This window comes from Natator depressus, chromosome 6, assembly GCF_965152275.1.
Source record: "Natator depressus isolate rNatDep1 chromosome 6, rNatDep2.hap1, whole genome shotgun sequence".
In the NCBI taxonomy this organism is placed as follows: Eukaryota; Metazoa; Chordata; order Testudines; family Cheloniidae; genus Natator; species Natator depressus.
In genome coordinates this window covers 69,902,022-69,917,762 of record NC_134239.1, presented here as the reverse complement: position 1 = coordinate 69,917,762, position 15,741 = coordinate 69,902,022, and the positions used below count along the sequence as shown (strand labels likewise).

The 15,741-nt window shown below is 40.7% G+C and overlaps 1 protein-coding gene across 1 annotated transcript in view; it reads left to right on the top strand.

The window, feature by feature from the left end:
• Positions 1-15,741, top strand: part of MGA (MAX dimerization protein MGA) — a 92,447-nt gene that overhangs the window by 33,250 nt on the left and 43,456 nt on the right. The window contains exons 6-14 of the mRNA XM_074955663.1: positions 2,680-2,811; positions 3,473-3,571; positions 4,525-5,174; positions 7,260-7,620; positions 8,756-8,979; positions 9,792-9,938; positions 10,377-10,449; positions 11,941-12,461; positions 14,303-14,600. Coding sequence (XP_074811764.1) covers positions 2,680-2,811; positions 3,473-3,571; positions 4,525-5,174; positions 7,260-7,620; positions 8,756-8,979; positions 9,792-9,938; positions 10,377-10,449; positions 11,941-12,461; positions 14,303-14,600 — 2,505 coding nt within the window. The remainder of the gene's footprint in view (positions 1-2,679; positions 2,812-3,472; positions 3,572-4,524; positions 5,175-7,259; positions 7,621-8,755; positions 8,980-9,791; positions 9,939-10,376; positions 10,450-11,940; positions 12,462-14,302; positions 14,601-15,741) is intronic.

Here is a 15,741-nt window from a genome sequence, read left to right as displayed (position 1 = left end):
ATTGGCCAGATCTGATTTCCCAGCACCATGGCCAGATAGTCCATTCAGACGCAAAGTCATTGTGCCTGCAGTGTGGTAGTTGCCTGGTTGAGTATTGCAGACAGAGACTGCTCCCTACAGGTATAGGAAATCCTGATATAGAGCAGGAGGAGACTGCCCAGGAAGACTTACTCATCTCAATTGAAGAGACTCTCTATATGGGCATTCCATTATGGCCTGGCCCTGGTCCAGACCTCAGTATTGTTGATCCTTGACTATCGCACTTAAACATTCAGTTCTATTAAGATCCACCTTGCAGCATTTTCAGCTTGCCATTTACCTGAACTGTTTTGCTTGGTCTTTTCTCACTGAACATTATCAAAGTTTTTCAGAAAGCTGTTACTTACCTACCAACCAGTCTCAGAACCTACTCCTGCCTGGGACTTCAACATCATTCTCCTTAGATTTATGAAGCCTCCCTTTGAACCTCCTTCAGAATGCTCCCTATATTTCCTCACTCCAAAGACAGGCTTCATAGTGGCTATCACTGTGGCTAGAGGAGTGAGTTAGTGTCAAGCACTTATGGCTGAACCTCTGTATACAACATTGCATAGGGATATTGTGGTGCTCAAACTTCATCCAAAATTCATCCTCAAGGTGGTCTTAGAATTTAATCTAAACCAGTTTTCTTCCCAAAGCCACACTCCACACTGGGAGAAGAGAAGTTGCATATGCTAGATGTGTCCAGGTCCTTGCTTTATTACATTGACAGGACCAGACTGTTCAGACGGTCTCCCAGTGTATTTCTGGCACTAGCCAGGCATTCTAAAGGTCAGGCCACCTTTTCACATAGAATAAGAAATGGATAACACTATGCAACTCACTGTGTTACCAGGTAGCTGATGTACGTCTCCTAGCCAACATTAAGGCTCCCTCCACCAGATCGCAAGCAACATCTTTCTCCTGCTTCAGTAATGTGTTGATATCAGAAATCTGCAAAACAGCACTGTGGACCACTGACCTTGTCAAGCGTTTTACTTTGGGCTTAGCAGTCAAATCTGATGCCAAGCTTGGGAGAGCAGTTCTTCAGTTACTATATTAATGGATACAGCTGAAACACCTTCTTCCCACCATCCTGAAAGGATATTGCTTGCTGGTCACCTATAGTGGGATCCACTCACACATACTCCAAAAGAAAGGTTACTTCCCCTACTGCAACTGTGGTTCTTTGAGATGTTGTAGTCAGCGTGGATCCCATGACCCATCCTTCATCCCTGCTTTTTGGAATCCTCAGCTGTCACTGGCTTCGAGTTGCGAGGGAACTCAGGAAAGGTGGTGGCCACTGCCTTTTATGTCTTCACACAGGCATGCAACAAGGCACAGGCACACACGTGGCCCTAAAGGACACTGCTACTCAAAGGACTCGGGTAGTGTGCATGTGGTACACGTGCAACTACAGTGGGATTCACACTTGACTACAACATCTCAAAGAACCACAGTTACTGTACAGTAACTGTTCTTTCTCTGGGTATTACCTCAATCCCACCAATAAAAATAATCTTCAGGATTCATGCAGATTATCAGTTTCATGGTTGTGAGGAAATGAATGTTACACATGAAATAAAGAAAAGATCTTGCTTGGGATTCCTTAATTTGGAGGCTTCAAGAGAACTCTGTACATCTCCAGATGAACCATTTTATTGATCGACTTGTTCACTTAGTATCCCCCTTCTAGTGCTGCTTAAAGTGAGGGAAAGTGACTATTATGATTGGTATACCTTTATTTTATCCCAACCATTGCAAGTTTCCTTAGAGGAAAAGCACGTGGGGACTTGGAAGGGGATAAGAGTCTAGAAATTCCTTTGTACCTAGCAGCTTGCTCTGTTGAATTATTCTATGCAATTGTTACTTCTTTCACTTTGTTTTTCTATTCAATTACTAAGACAATTTATTTTTATATAGTGCTTCTCATACTAATGGTATTCCATAATACTTTGCAAAAGAATGAGAATTCCATCAGTATCTTACTGATTGTGCAGTGACTGAATATGTAAACACAATAGCCATAATCATAATTAATTCCATTTTATAGCACTTTTCTTCCAAAAAACACATTAGTGTTTGTATGTGAATTGATATAAATATTCAGGAATCACTTCACCCATTACAACTGTTGGCACAACTGTTCAGCGGTCGACAGCAACAGTAGGTAACAGTTTTAAGATAAGAAGTAAGGAATACTATATCCAGTTAAAACTTAAGCAATATCTTACACCCAGCTTGTGGATATTAGCACCTGTTTTGAGATAAGGAATGTTGCCCAGGAGAACAGAGGTTGACCCTTTCTTCTTTTTCAAAACGTGCAATGGGATCTTTACATTCTTCCCTGGACAGAGAGAGATGAAAGTGATTTTTCCTTTTTATCTCATCCCAAGCACATCTTAATAGGGTGGTATGATCTCAGATACTGTAGTATCTAAACTGCATAGGAGTTGAAGTCTGGTGGGAAACTGGAACCCCTGGCCATTCTTTTTTCTATTTTCAAGTCTGTTGAAACACAGAATGAATGCAAACTCTTCTAAAGTAACTTTTTATTACTTGTATAAGCTGAGAAATGTATGTTCTTAAAAGATTTGCTGCTTCTTTTTGTTAATAGTTTGCGTGGCTGTGTGATTTTTCACTGGTATTTGCTTCTTGCAGTGGGACTAAAGTTGAACTCTGTGGACCCAACAATGAGCATTGACCTGAAATATTTGGGTGTGCAGCTCCCGCTCTCCTACTCAAAAAACTACTCTTTGTGGAACTACCCAAGAATCAATCCTGGCTGTTCGGGTAGGTAAACCATGCTTTCAAAATACATTATCTGTTCTTTCAGCATTATTGTTGAGGGCTTGAGGGGTTGGGGTTAGTTGTGTATGTGGAATAGGACTTTTAAATAAAGTTGAATGCCAGTGATGAGAAGGTATCGCATAGGAATTTTTTGTTTTTAATGAGGAATCTTTATACGAAAGCCATATATCATAAACTTGCTGTTAAATTACTATGAACTTCTTGGCCAAGTGGTCTACCATGTGACGGTCAGGCTCTGATTTTCAGTAATGGCATTGTCATGCAGCTGTACACCTGCTTAGTGCAGGCACGCATGTATGTGTATAAAATTGGGTTTTCCCTAATGGACACACATTGCCTGTCTAGCCATGAGCTCAAAGAAAATTTCCAGTTTGCGTGTACGCATGGAGTCATTTGTGTGTATGGTATTGGTGATATTTCATATAGACCGGACTGCTGAAATTGAGGCCCCAAATGTCGATTCTAAGCCTTTTTTTCTGTTACTTTGCTTTAGGGTGCTGTAGTCACAGTCAGTTAGACTTCCATGTTGTTAGGGGGCTGAGTTAGAAGTGGTATTGTTCCACATGTAGAGGATCATTATTCATTCATGTGTAATGTTTTTGCACCTGGTTGATAAGGTGAGGCTGGCTTGTTTTCTTTCCAGATGCTGGGTTTCCCTTTGTTTCCAGGACAGGGAAAACGAATGATTTTACCAAGATCAAGGGCTGGCGAGGGAAGTTTCACGGTGCTTCTAGAAATGAAGGTAAGAGATAGAAAAGAGTGTTTCCATGTGATACATGTGGCCCTTTTTCTGTCCTAGGAACAGATCCTTTCAGTTTACTTAATGCTTTATTTTAATTTTTAGTGAAATTTTTGGAGCAGAAATGGTTATGAGTAAAGAATCCCCTGGTTACTGTGATTTCACTGATACAGATTTCAAAGGTCTGAATGGGGTTTTGTGGAATCAGAGAGATTTTATTTTCCCATTGTGATTTATTCTACTTTGAAATAGGATAAAAGTGTGATTTTTATTTTGTACAAATGACTGCTCAGAAAAGGCAAAAGCTAACTTAAATAGGTTTGTTATTACTGATCCATTTTGGACTCTATATAAACAACCCTTGTTTAGAGAAGTGTGGGAACTCTTATCTTCAGTGTTGCTTTAGACTGTTCTTTGGGGAAGAATCTGCAATTTCTTGGGTATATATGTTTAAAATTATAATGGGAGTAGATACTTCATAGGTTGAGGAAACCCAACCGTTGCCTAATGGGAGGCTGCTTTTGGCAACTTGCCAGGAGCCAAATTACTGAATTTAAGTAAACTGTAGTTAGATTGCAACCACTGTAATAGTTTTTTAATGCAAAGGTGTACCTTGGAGAGACTACATATCCTAGTTTGTAGTGCTCCAGATAGGTCTTCATAGTTACCCATTCAGAGCGAGATGGAACACTGCACCCTGAGACTTGTAACTGCCATGAGCCACCCACCCATATCAAAGATTCCAGTGGCTGCTAGGTGCATTGTTGAACTGAGTGGCCATATTTGGCATGCATGCGTGCTATGCTATGATCACCCATTTCATACCCAGATGTTGTATAAAAGCTTTGGAAAGTTAAAGAAATTACTGTTCTCTGTTGACTCTACCTATTAGGAGAATTGGCAGTGTACTTTCTCTGGAGTTATTTCCTGTGTATTTGGATTCCATATTTATTCAGGTAGTGGTTCAGAGGGGTCTTTGAAGAATCGCTCCGCTTTCTGCAGTGACAAGCTGGATGAATACCTGGAAAATGAAGGGAAGCTGATGGAAACAAGCATGGGATTTTCTTCTAGCACTTCCACTTCTCCTGTGGTTTATCAGCTGCCAACCAAGAGCACTAGCTATGTACGAACACTAGACAGTGTTCTAAAGAAGCAATCCACCAGCACTCCATCCACCTCTTATACTTTCAAGCCTCTCGCTGTGTCTTCTGCCTCTAGGAAGATGAAAACTCAGAATAAACAAACAGTTTCAAAGAGCCGAGTAAAACCATCCTACAAACCCATACTTCCTTCACCTGTTGTATTAAAGCAGAAACACAGCTTTTCAGTCGCAGGGGAGAAGGTTACTAAGTCTCTGCCAAGTAGCAACATGGCTAATCAGGTGGATAATTTTATGGTGCCAGCTCTAGAAGAAAACATGTTGCCAAAGCAGATCAGTCTGCGTCAGGCACACCAGCAGCAACAGGCTACTCGCCCACCAGGTTTGTCTAAATCTCAGGTGAAGTTGATGGACTTAGAGGACTGTGCCTTGTGGGATGGGAAACCACGGACCTACATCACAGAAGAACGAGCAGACATATCCCTGGCAACTCTGCTCACTGCTCAGGTAAGCTACTGTAATTACCTCCCTTCCCTTCCCTATCAAACCTACTACTTCTGCACTCCAGTGCTTCGTAGCTAGGGTTTAACAAAGAGATAATGATGCTAATAAAAATATACAGGGTGCGGGGTCACCTTTTCTTACCAGTTAGATGTATTGCTCTGTAGAAAAAGTCAAGAAAATGTTTTCTTAATTTGTCTATCTGTACCAGCAATTTAGACAGTTGGAGATAGTACAGTTGAGCTTCTGACTAAATTCACTCACTTGTACTGTAAAGAAGGAAGGGGTTTGCCATTTCAGAAGAACAGTTAACCAGGAAAAGTGTATAGTTTGTATTGGCAGTCCCCACCCTTGTCCACACTGAATCAACTTCTTGTCTTGGACTCATGTTTCTATTGTAGCAACAGCTATTATTTGAGTTAAAAATTGTTGATACAATATAATTTTCTTAATCAGAACTCCCCAGTGGAGATGCTTTTGTCCACTTCAAGAAGAATTTCTAACCCAGAGAAGCCGTCTTTTTTTGTTTAATAGTATTTCTGCTATTCTGGGAGCTACATTGCCAATAGTGGTGTTGGATATGCCAGTGTCATTGGCAAGAGGCACTACCCACCTGGGACAGAGTGAAAGCCTACTGTCTTCCCAGTAGAAGTGACAGTTGCAAGACCCCTAGCATGGGAAAAGATACATATATAAGAAAGAAAAGAGGAATAGAAAATACTAGATAAGTGCAAGAATTAATGTTGCTCTAGGAATCATAACCTTTGTACATCCTGGAATTGTAAGTGTACAAAATGTTATATTAACATAGAATTTTGATATGTATCTTAATGTAGTCTGTTAATTTTGTTAACTGTGTACCATAAAACATACAGGTACATACATGGTAACTTGGCATTTCCTGATTTTTTTTTTTTTAACTTTGCACAAAATTGGCATTGCTTTAATGCATTTAATTGAAAATAAGTCCTGCTTATGTCAGTTCCTAGGTGTATCATTGATACGGCCCTACCAAGTTCACGACCATGAAAAATGCTTCATGGATTGTGAAATCTGGTCTCCTCCCATGAAATCTGCATAGTATAGGGTAAAAGCATACAAAAGACCAGATTTCATGGGGGGAGACCAGTGTTTCTCAAATTGGGAGTCACGACCCAAAAGGGAGTTGCAAGGAGGTCACAAGGTCATTTTAAAAGTGTCACAGTATTGCCACTCTTACTTCTGCGCTGCTGCCTTCAGAGCTGAGCAGCTGGAGAGTGATGGCTGCTGACTGAGGGCCCCGCTCTGCAGGCAGCAGTGCAGAAGTAAGGGTGGCAATACCATACCATGCCATCCTTACTTCTGCGCTGCTGCTGGCAGTGGCTCTGTTTTTCAGAGCTGGTATCCTGGCAGAAGCGATCACTCTCCAGCTGCCCAGCTCTAAAGGCAGCACCACCGCCAGCAGTAGCGCAGAAGTAAGCGTAGCAGTACCTCAACCCTCCCTACAATAACCTTGCGACCCTCCCACACCGCAACTCCTTTTTGGTATCAGGACCCCTACAATCACAACACTGTGAAATCTTAGATTTAAATAGCTGACATCATGAAATTTATGATTTTTAAAATCCTCTGACTGTGAAATTGACCAAAATGGACCGTGAATTTGGTAGGGCCCTACTCATTAAGTATGAATCTCAGCTCTTCTGCTTCTTGGATTACCCACTGTAGAACATCAGGTGACATGACCTCACAGCAACTTTTAGTGCAACTGTTCTCTATCCTGTCATTCAGTGTAATTTGCAGTTTCTTCTGCCCAGGGCAAGTCCTCAGCTTCCTTATAGTTGGTCTTCTGCTGACTGTAGCTTGCTCAGAGGCAGAACCAGACCTGTCAATCAGGGTGGGGTGGGCATGACCATCCCCTTGAAGACACCATTCTGTGTCCTGTCATTCAGTTTAAATTGCAAATCCTGTACCTGATGTAAATTGTGTGGTGGCATTGATTGTGTATGCAGATCTTGTATGCATGCATGTTTATCATCTCAGTAGAATTTCAAATGTGTGTATATATATATATATATATATATATATATATTTTTTTTTTTAAAACTTTAGGCTTCTCTTAAAAATAAACCTATCCACAAAATAATCAGAAGGCGAGCACCACCGTGCAACAATGATTTCTGCCGTCTGGGTTGTGTCTGTGCTAGTCTAGCACTGGAAAAGCGTCAGCCTACCCATTGTCGCAGGCCTGACTGTATGTTTGGCTGCACTTGCTTGAAAAGAAGGGTGTTAGTAGTAAAGGGAGGATCCAAACACAAGAAAATCCTGAAGAAAGCTGTGCGTGGAAGCCTTGTATTCTATGGGCCACAAGGGGAAGAGCAGCAGGAAGAGGAGGAGTTGGAAGAAGAGGGTGATGGGGAAGAAGATGAGCTGAAACAGAAAGATAGGAGAAGGAGAAAGAAGGTGGAATACAGTGAGTATTACTAGGGGCAGAGTGATCACTCAAAGCAATTTCAAAGCCATGTGCTTTTTCATGAGATTTTTATGCTGAATTTATAGTAAACACCTTGCTGAATCAAGAAAGTAGGGTGAGTTCTAAGAGATTTCTGTACATGCAACTTCCACCTACTTTGCCAGAAACTAACTAGAAGCAAATCTTGTTTCTTACTTTATTGATATTTTAGAAATCTGCCTTTCATTTAGCTGCATGGTTGACATTTTTGGAACTTTTTATGGGTTTATGACTTGTAACATAGCCAGGTATCATTCAGGGTACTTGTAAAAAGTCTGTCACTTGATTATCATCCTAAATCAGTTCAGAGGCCCAGGATGTGAGTCGCAACACATTGATCATTATGTAATTTGGGACTTCAGTATTATTCACTCCTTTGTTTGCTTTGCCCAGTATTTCATTAATCCCTCTCACAACAACTGAACATCTAGGGCCATATCTTCAGCTGATGTTAATTGTCTTAGCTTCACTAACTTCAGTGAAGCTATGCTGACTTCTATACCAGCTGAGGGGCTGTCCCCTAATGTGTATTGGGGAAATAAGATGGCAGCTGTCAGTAATGTATTAAACACCAAAGAGAGGTTGAAATTGATGTGGACTATACTTTGTTCCTACTCTTAAATATTGATGGCATTGTCTCATCATGTTCCAGTCAGTTTGATTTATGGAATGAATAAGATTCTCATGCTACAGAGAAACATCACAAAGTCTTGGGTGTCTTGATTTTATTACACAATACAGAAGAAGATTGCACAATGTGTAGAACTACTTTCTTTATTTTTGTTTAATATTTAAATAGTGACAGCATTCTCTACTACTTTTGGCATTTGGTAAATGAAGATGAAGTTTAATGTAATTTTTACCTTGGTTCCTTTCCCTTTCCCCTTGGTGTGGACAAGCACCAGCCACTCTTGCCCAGAGCTTGAGCCCAGAAAGATAACCAGTGCTATTTCTTGGGAATGTGAGTGGTTAACTAATAGGAGGCAGTGCTTAGACTTAGATGGATATTTCTGTAATTACTGTAGCATTAGACGAGACATTTTCACTGCAAAAATATGCTGTTTTAAAAAACGTTTTTTCCTCTTTCATTTTTCAGCTATCTGTGATACAGAGCCAGAGCAGCCTATTAGGAACTGCCCATTGTGGATAAAAGTAGAAGGAGAGATAGATCCAGAACCAATTTACATCCCAACACCATCTGTCATTGAACCAGTGAAACCTTTGGTGCTGCCTACCCCAGAGCTCTTGCCTTCCAGTAAGAACAAATCTTCCAGTGGAGTCAAACCAGGGAGAGTGTATACTCCCAAACCCAACCCAGTGGTAAGCAAGGAAAGGAAGATGCTCTATTTTCAAAGGAAGAGGGCAAAACCTCCTTGTGTGTTAAAAAAACAAACCAGCCTTCACTAAAAATCTGTACAAATCAGTATCTGAAGTAGGTTGATATGAGATTTAAGTCCATAATTGGATACTTTTGTAAATAGAATTTTGGTGAGGTGGGGTTGATTTTTTTTTCTTCCCAATTTTAAAATCCGTTTGTCTTTTATAAACACATTATTGCATGAGTACTAGTATGTACAAAAGGGGTTGTGAATTTCTAGCAATAATGCATGCTATTTTGCAAAATACAGAACATTCAATTTCCTTAAATACTTGAGCTATTCAATGTAGCTTATCTAATTAATGAATGACGTGCAAGACAAATGAGGAAATATATTTTAAAACTAATGGATTTTTTGTTTTAGACCATGAAGACATTTTGATTTCCAGTGCCAAAGCATTGAAAAGTCTGCTTTGTGTTTTAGCCCATGAAAATGTGAGAAGCATGTAGAGATGTGACCAGAATTCAGCAAGTTTCCTCAAAGCAGAATCTCTCTCTCTTTATCATCTGCCAGGTTAAGCAGAATAGTTGTCTTTGCACCTAGATTTTTTACTTAAAATAAAACCTAATTCAGAATTAAAACCTAGATGGAGGTCTGGTACTAGGAAGGAAACTGCACCTTTGAAAGCAGGAGCACTCCTTGCTATTTTTTCTGTTTATTGAAGCACTGCTGGAGGTAAGGGACACTAGAATGTGTAGCTGTTTCACAGCTCAGATATGTATCTCGAATGAAGTGGTTCTGTTTGAGTTGCAGATTCGGGATGAGGACAAGGATCCTGTTTACTTGTACTTTGAGAGGATGATGACTTGTGCCCGGGTCCGAGCGTATGAATGCAAAAGGGAGGAAAAAAAGCAGCAGAAGGACCCATACATCTGTAATTCAAATAATTGTACCAGAAAGGTGAGATGTCACCTTTTGACCACAAACTCCTCTATTGACTATTTCATGCGTTAAGATGTTGGACGATATTTTCAGAAGCACCCAAGTCATTTTTGAAGATGGGACTTAGGCTCCTAAATCACTTAAATGTTTTTGAAAAATTTATCCACAGATTCAGTGTGAAATTTGTCTTATCTGGAATCTTCCTGCAGCCAGATGTAGGATTATGTGTAGTGCTTTAAATGTCCATTCATTCATAGAGCCATCCTGAGGCTGGAACTGTATTTTTGGAAATGCTAGTGTATATGTTTCTTTACTCTGTTAAGCTCTGGACATTAGAGTGGTGAACTAGTTTAAAACATGTTTTAATGTTGAAGAAAATGTCATGTCATGTTTAAAATAAAATTTTTCTCTTTCTTCACCTTCCCCGCCCCAACTTATTCTTTCTCCTTCTCCCAGGAGCATGATCCTGAGCACCAGACCCTTAAAAAAGAACTTTGTGAGATGGAGAAAGACACTGATAAATCAGGAGGTAAGATTTGAGTTTTGAGCTTAACTTAACTGCCTGCTACCTGTAAGTTTCTGGTAAAAATATTGTAGATATTGATGAAACCAAGGGCAGCCATGCAGGGAGAGTCCAAGAAGGTGATATGCCTAGAACTTTCATAAGGCAATCTGAGACCCATTTAACCGGGTATGGTACCTTTAAATGGTATACCAAAGTACTCTATTTGTAATTTTCAACACTTCAGGTCTTGTGTTATTACAGTTAGTAATAAAATTCTTATGTTCTTGATTCAGTCTCCTGATTTGTCAGGAAGTGTATACGAGTACAGTGGGAAGCAAAACAGGTTAAATGTCTAGACCAAGTGCTGCTCTAAAATTTAAAATGACAGTTATTACGATGGCTTGGTTAGTGGTACAAGGCTTTGTTGCACAGTAGACTTGTGTTCACAAGTGACCATAAGATGCTTGGGGTTTTTTATTAATACGCACTCGTTACAGAAGGCTCAGATACCCACGTTACACTGTCAGGCTTGTGGAGTCCTTCGTAGAATATTCCAGCTAGAGTTATATGGGGCAAGGGAGTGCCTTCACCATTATGCTTGGCACTGTTTTGCAGCAACCTCCATTAGTTTGAATTGAAAGGTTAAGATAAACTGACTTTTCTCAGTGCATAATATAAAACTGAATTTGAAACTTCCAGTCCATAAAGAAATAGATTAAATAAGTATCTGGAATAATATCTTGCATTTATACGTTATCTTTCAACTCAGAGTGTCCCATAGGGTGCTACGAGCTTTAAAAATGTTATACAGACTAAAGAGAACACATCATCCACCACTGAATAAGCTGCCTTTGAGGTGAAATGTGGCAACTATTTACAGTGCATAGCAACACTCTACAGTTAAGGATGGGAAGTGGAAAAAATACATCCATTTGAAAATGCCGGTGAATTTAGGTAGGCAGAAATTAATTACCAGATTTAAACTTGGCCAGGACATAGGGCTCAACAGCCTTACCATTTTCAAAAAGTGCCATTGAATCGCTAATGACAACAAAAGGTCAAGCCTCTGTCTTTTGTAGGAGACATAAAATAGCACCATGCTTGCTCCCTAATGCCATTATGGGACATTGGTTCTTTTCTGACTCCCAGGGAAAGTGCCACCTACTGAATCACCAACACCACTCTCTGCTGCATGTTAGTGTTCCTTGGAGTTCTTGCCTCTCTGTGCTGAACTGACCCAGCCTTGTTTAGCTTGTGAGATGTGATGGGATTGCAATACAAGGTGGTATGGCTGCATGGAATGAACCATAAGGAGGATGGAATTGTTAGTTCTCCATTGAGATTTTATCGGTTTTTGTATCACTGTGAAGTGGGGAGTGGTACTCTGAGCTATTATTTGACTTCTGTTTCCCTGCTGCTAATACAAGGGTGGAGGTGGGGAGAATAAAACTATATTGAATGTCCAGGTATTAAAATTCCATAGTATTGCAGAAACCTATTTCAATTCTTTCTCAGAGGAAAGCTGGTGGTCTTCCCGTAGTGAGGGGGAATCCTCCTCCACCTCCTATGTTCGTCACACTACTCCAGGTGGGCCAACCAAACTTATCGAGATTATCTCTGACTGCAACTGGGAGGAGGATCGCAATAAGATCTTAAGCATCCTATCACAACACATCAACAGTAACATGCCACAGTCCCTCAAAGTGGGTAGCTTCATTATTGAATTGGCTTCAGAGCACAAGTCCCGGGATGAGAAGAATCCTCCCGTCTATTCCTCCAGAGTGAAAATCTCAATGCCTTCCTGCCAGGACAAGGGTGAGAAGCCTGAGATGCCTGTCTTGGAGACTCCTGATAGTGCAGTGTCATCATGCAAAATATCAGAAAACATAAAGTTCTTGCGGGCAGATACCTTGGACAAACTACAGGAGAAGTTGCAGGGGGGAAAAGGCTTGCCTTTTTATACAGGGCTTTCTCCTGCAGGAAAGCTGGTCGCCTACAAACGCAAAGCTAATTTGAGCCCCTCAGGCTTGATTCAGGTGGGTCCTTCTGCCTTTACTGTGGAGATTAGATTCCATTTCCTCCAGTGTTCCTGAACTCCTTCATGGTACAAGAACTTACTGACTGCCTGGCCCTTTGTCTGTCAAATAGACTTTCATGCTATCTGGGAGATGTTGCCGTTAAGTCTGCAGTCAGTTACACAGGCTTGTCACTTTCAGGAGTCAGTCAGTGGTAACATTCTGTATGCAGATTAGAAGTCTGAAGCATAGTCATTTAGATTGTCCTGTTGCTTGTTTTGTGGGTTGGGTAGCCAAGGTGCAAAAACTTTATCAGGGTCTTTCTGATACTGTATTTGGAAAACTTACAACAGATGCAGTTGGCTCTGTCTTTAATCAATGAGTGCCCAGGGCCACAGAAGAAATATACTTAGAGAGAGATGCACGCTGGGGAAGATCTTTAAAAGGAGACTGAACAAACTTAATTGCTTTGTGCAATAGCTTATCATCCTTATCTGTCTGCTTATCCCTTTCAGACAAGGTTTTTGATCTTGAAGTGATGTAATAATCCTGAATCTGAAATCAGTTGGTTTCTTGGAAATTATTGGTATCACAAATTCAGCATTATGAATTAACTGTAGGATCAAGTAGGAGGGGATAAACTGTGAAGTCAGGTGAAGCCTCTTGTTAAATATAGATTTCTTTGATAGAGAAAGCAGTGAGAACATGTTAGGAAAAGCATATGAATGAAAAAAGAGCAAACTGTGTTTGCGTGAAGTTATACAAATACAGTGCCAGCATAAGGAGAAGCCGAACAAATATATACATATTTAACTTGACTGAATAATTCATCAGCAAAAACAGTCTTAGACCAAGATTTTCAAGAGTGACTAGTGATCTAGGCTACCTCCATTTTTGGGACACCTTAAGTAGACCTGATTTTCAGAAGGTGAATGTTCATCTCTCTGAAAATCAGTCCCCTTTAATGTGTCCCAAGTTGGGCATCGAAAATAACCAGTCTGTTTTTTAAAATATTGACTTTAGTCAGTAGGGCCTCTTCTAGATTTATTTTGAAAGCTTATAGGGTGCTGTTGACATGATGAAAATTAAAATAGTTTAATATAGCCAGAAAATAAACAATAAAGCTCTACAGCTTAGAGTTTCACAGTGCAGTGACCACAGGTGTGTAGTCCATTCTTCTTGAAGATGTTCTACTCCATCTGTCTCCCAAACAACCACTCTGGTAGACCTTCCTGTTAACTCCTGTGCAATGGGAGGGAGAAGCTGAGCTGGAGCTAACCCCTTATTCAAATGGGACCAAGTGGCGTCCTACATCCTATCAGAATAACAAATAATAGCAAGAGTAATAATGAAAAATATTGCCAAAGTAAACTGTTTTGCAGTCTCGTTTCAAAGACTTGTCCCAATGTGCATGGCACTCTAAGTATTCTTTCTTCTGTGTCTCCGGACAGCCACCAAAGGCAATTAGTTCAGTTAAAGAGTGATACATTCAAAGCTTCATCCTCACCAAGTATGAATATCCATCTTTAGTCAAGACTGAGACATAAGCCGAAGTGCAAAAAAGATATGTGCCAGCTTCATTCTACTTCATTTCAGTATCTTTAGACTCTATGGTTCTTTGAGTATCTTTCCTCCTAGAGTCTGAATGGCATCTAAAATCTATGGGTTATGTAGAGATGTGAAATAATTTCTTGGAGTTATCCTGAGCAGAAAGCAGATTAATAATGCCCATTCTGAATTGCAATGTTACTCTGAAAAGCACTTCCGGAAATCCCATGGAATGAAACACCTTGTCCAAAGGTGGTAAGTTAGCAAGTTTTTTTTTTTTCCTTCACAGAATTTCCCTTTTCCACTTCTTTCAGGTTAATGGTAAAAGTTATCCTCAGGCCAAACTCCTTTTGGGACTGATGGGGGCATTACATCCAGCCAATCGGCTAGCTGCTTATATCACAGGCAGGCTGCGACCCACAGTACTTGATCTCTCAACCCTCAGTACTGTGATCTCCAAGGTAGCATCCAATGCTAAGGCAGCTGCTTCCGGGACACCATCAGTCCAGGTGCCCACCACATCAACTCCCCAAACTACATCCTCCATCAGCACTACTTCAGCCCCCACTGTGACGACTCTGAAAGCTCATGTCCCAGCACAGAGACAGATAGGTAGGTTGGAACTTAATTACTGTATTTTAAATTGCCTGAAGCATAAAATAGAGAATGAGTGTACAGCATTGCTGTTGATTTCTGTCCAAGAGCGCACACTGCCTTTGGCTCTTATAGTTGCCTACCTAAACTGCCTCTGCAATAAATAACTTCTTTACCTAAAACACTAAATCTTGTCTTAGGTTAGAATTATGTTTGCAAAGGTTGAAGATGTGCTGTGGTAGTATTGATTAAATAAAAAGTCAGGACAAAGGAGGTTGAGTGGAAAAGCACAAATTAAGTGTTTAAAGTTGGCTTTTTGTTCTGACTGGATGTTTCTGATTTGAACCTTCTTATCTTTGTCATCGGCCTTTATTGGTGAGACTTTCTTAAACCCCAGGGTTAAAAGAATTAGGATGAGTCTAGTCTGTTGTTCTTCACTTGTATTTTTATTTTTCTAATGGTGGTATTTCACTTGAACTTCAGGTGTCATGTCAGTGTAAGGTATGAAAACAGCAAAGACACATGAAGAGATGTAATGAAAAGCGAGATGGTCAAATCTGGATTAAGAGAACAACATGTGAGCAGCCATATCACACTGGTCTCTAATTTCATTAGGTTTCACAAGCTAAGCAGGGTTGGTCCTAGTCGGTTCTTGGATGGGAGACCTTCCAAAGTGTAAATGAAAGGTTCTTCGAGTAGTGTCCCTATGGATGCTCCACTATGTGTGTGCTTGCCTCCTTGCACTGCTGATTGGAGAATTTCGGTAGTAGTGTCCGTTAGGCCCGCACATGTGCAGTCTTTCCTCGTGTCCCAGGACGAGGCTAGCCAGCGTGTGTGAGCTAACTTGCCCTTAGTTCCTTCTCAATTTCCCCTGGCTGGAGATGGAGCCATTAGCAGTGTGTTTGTGACCTTAGCTTCTTTAACATTTCTATAGTTAGCCTCCCCAGTCTTAGCTGTAGTTTTTTTTTCTCTTTCTGAACAAAAAAGACTGTATTTTCCCCCTTTTTTTGTTGGGGACCCTCCCCCCAACAGGGTGTGCCCGGTTCACTGGGCTTCAGGAAGTGCCTCTCCCGCAAAGAAGCTGTCCCTGTAGCAGACAAGCACTCCCCGGTGCGTACGTTGCCTCAGGGAAGGCCACATCCCACAGAAGTGTGGTGTC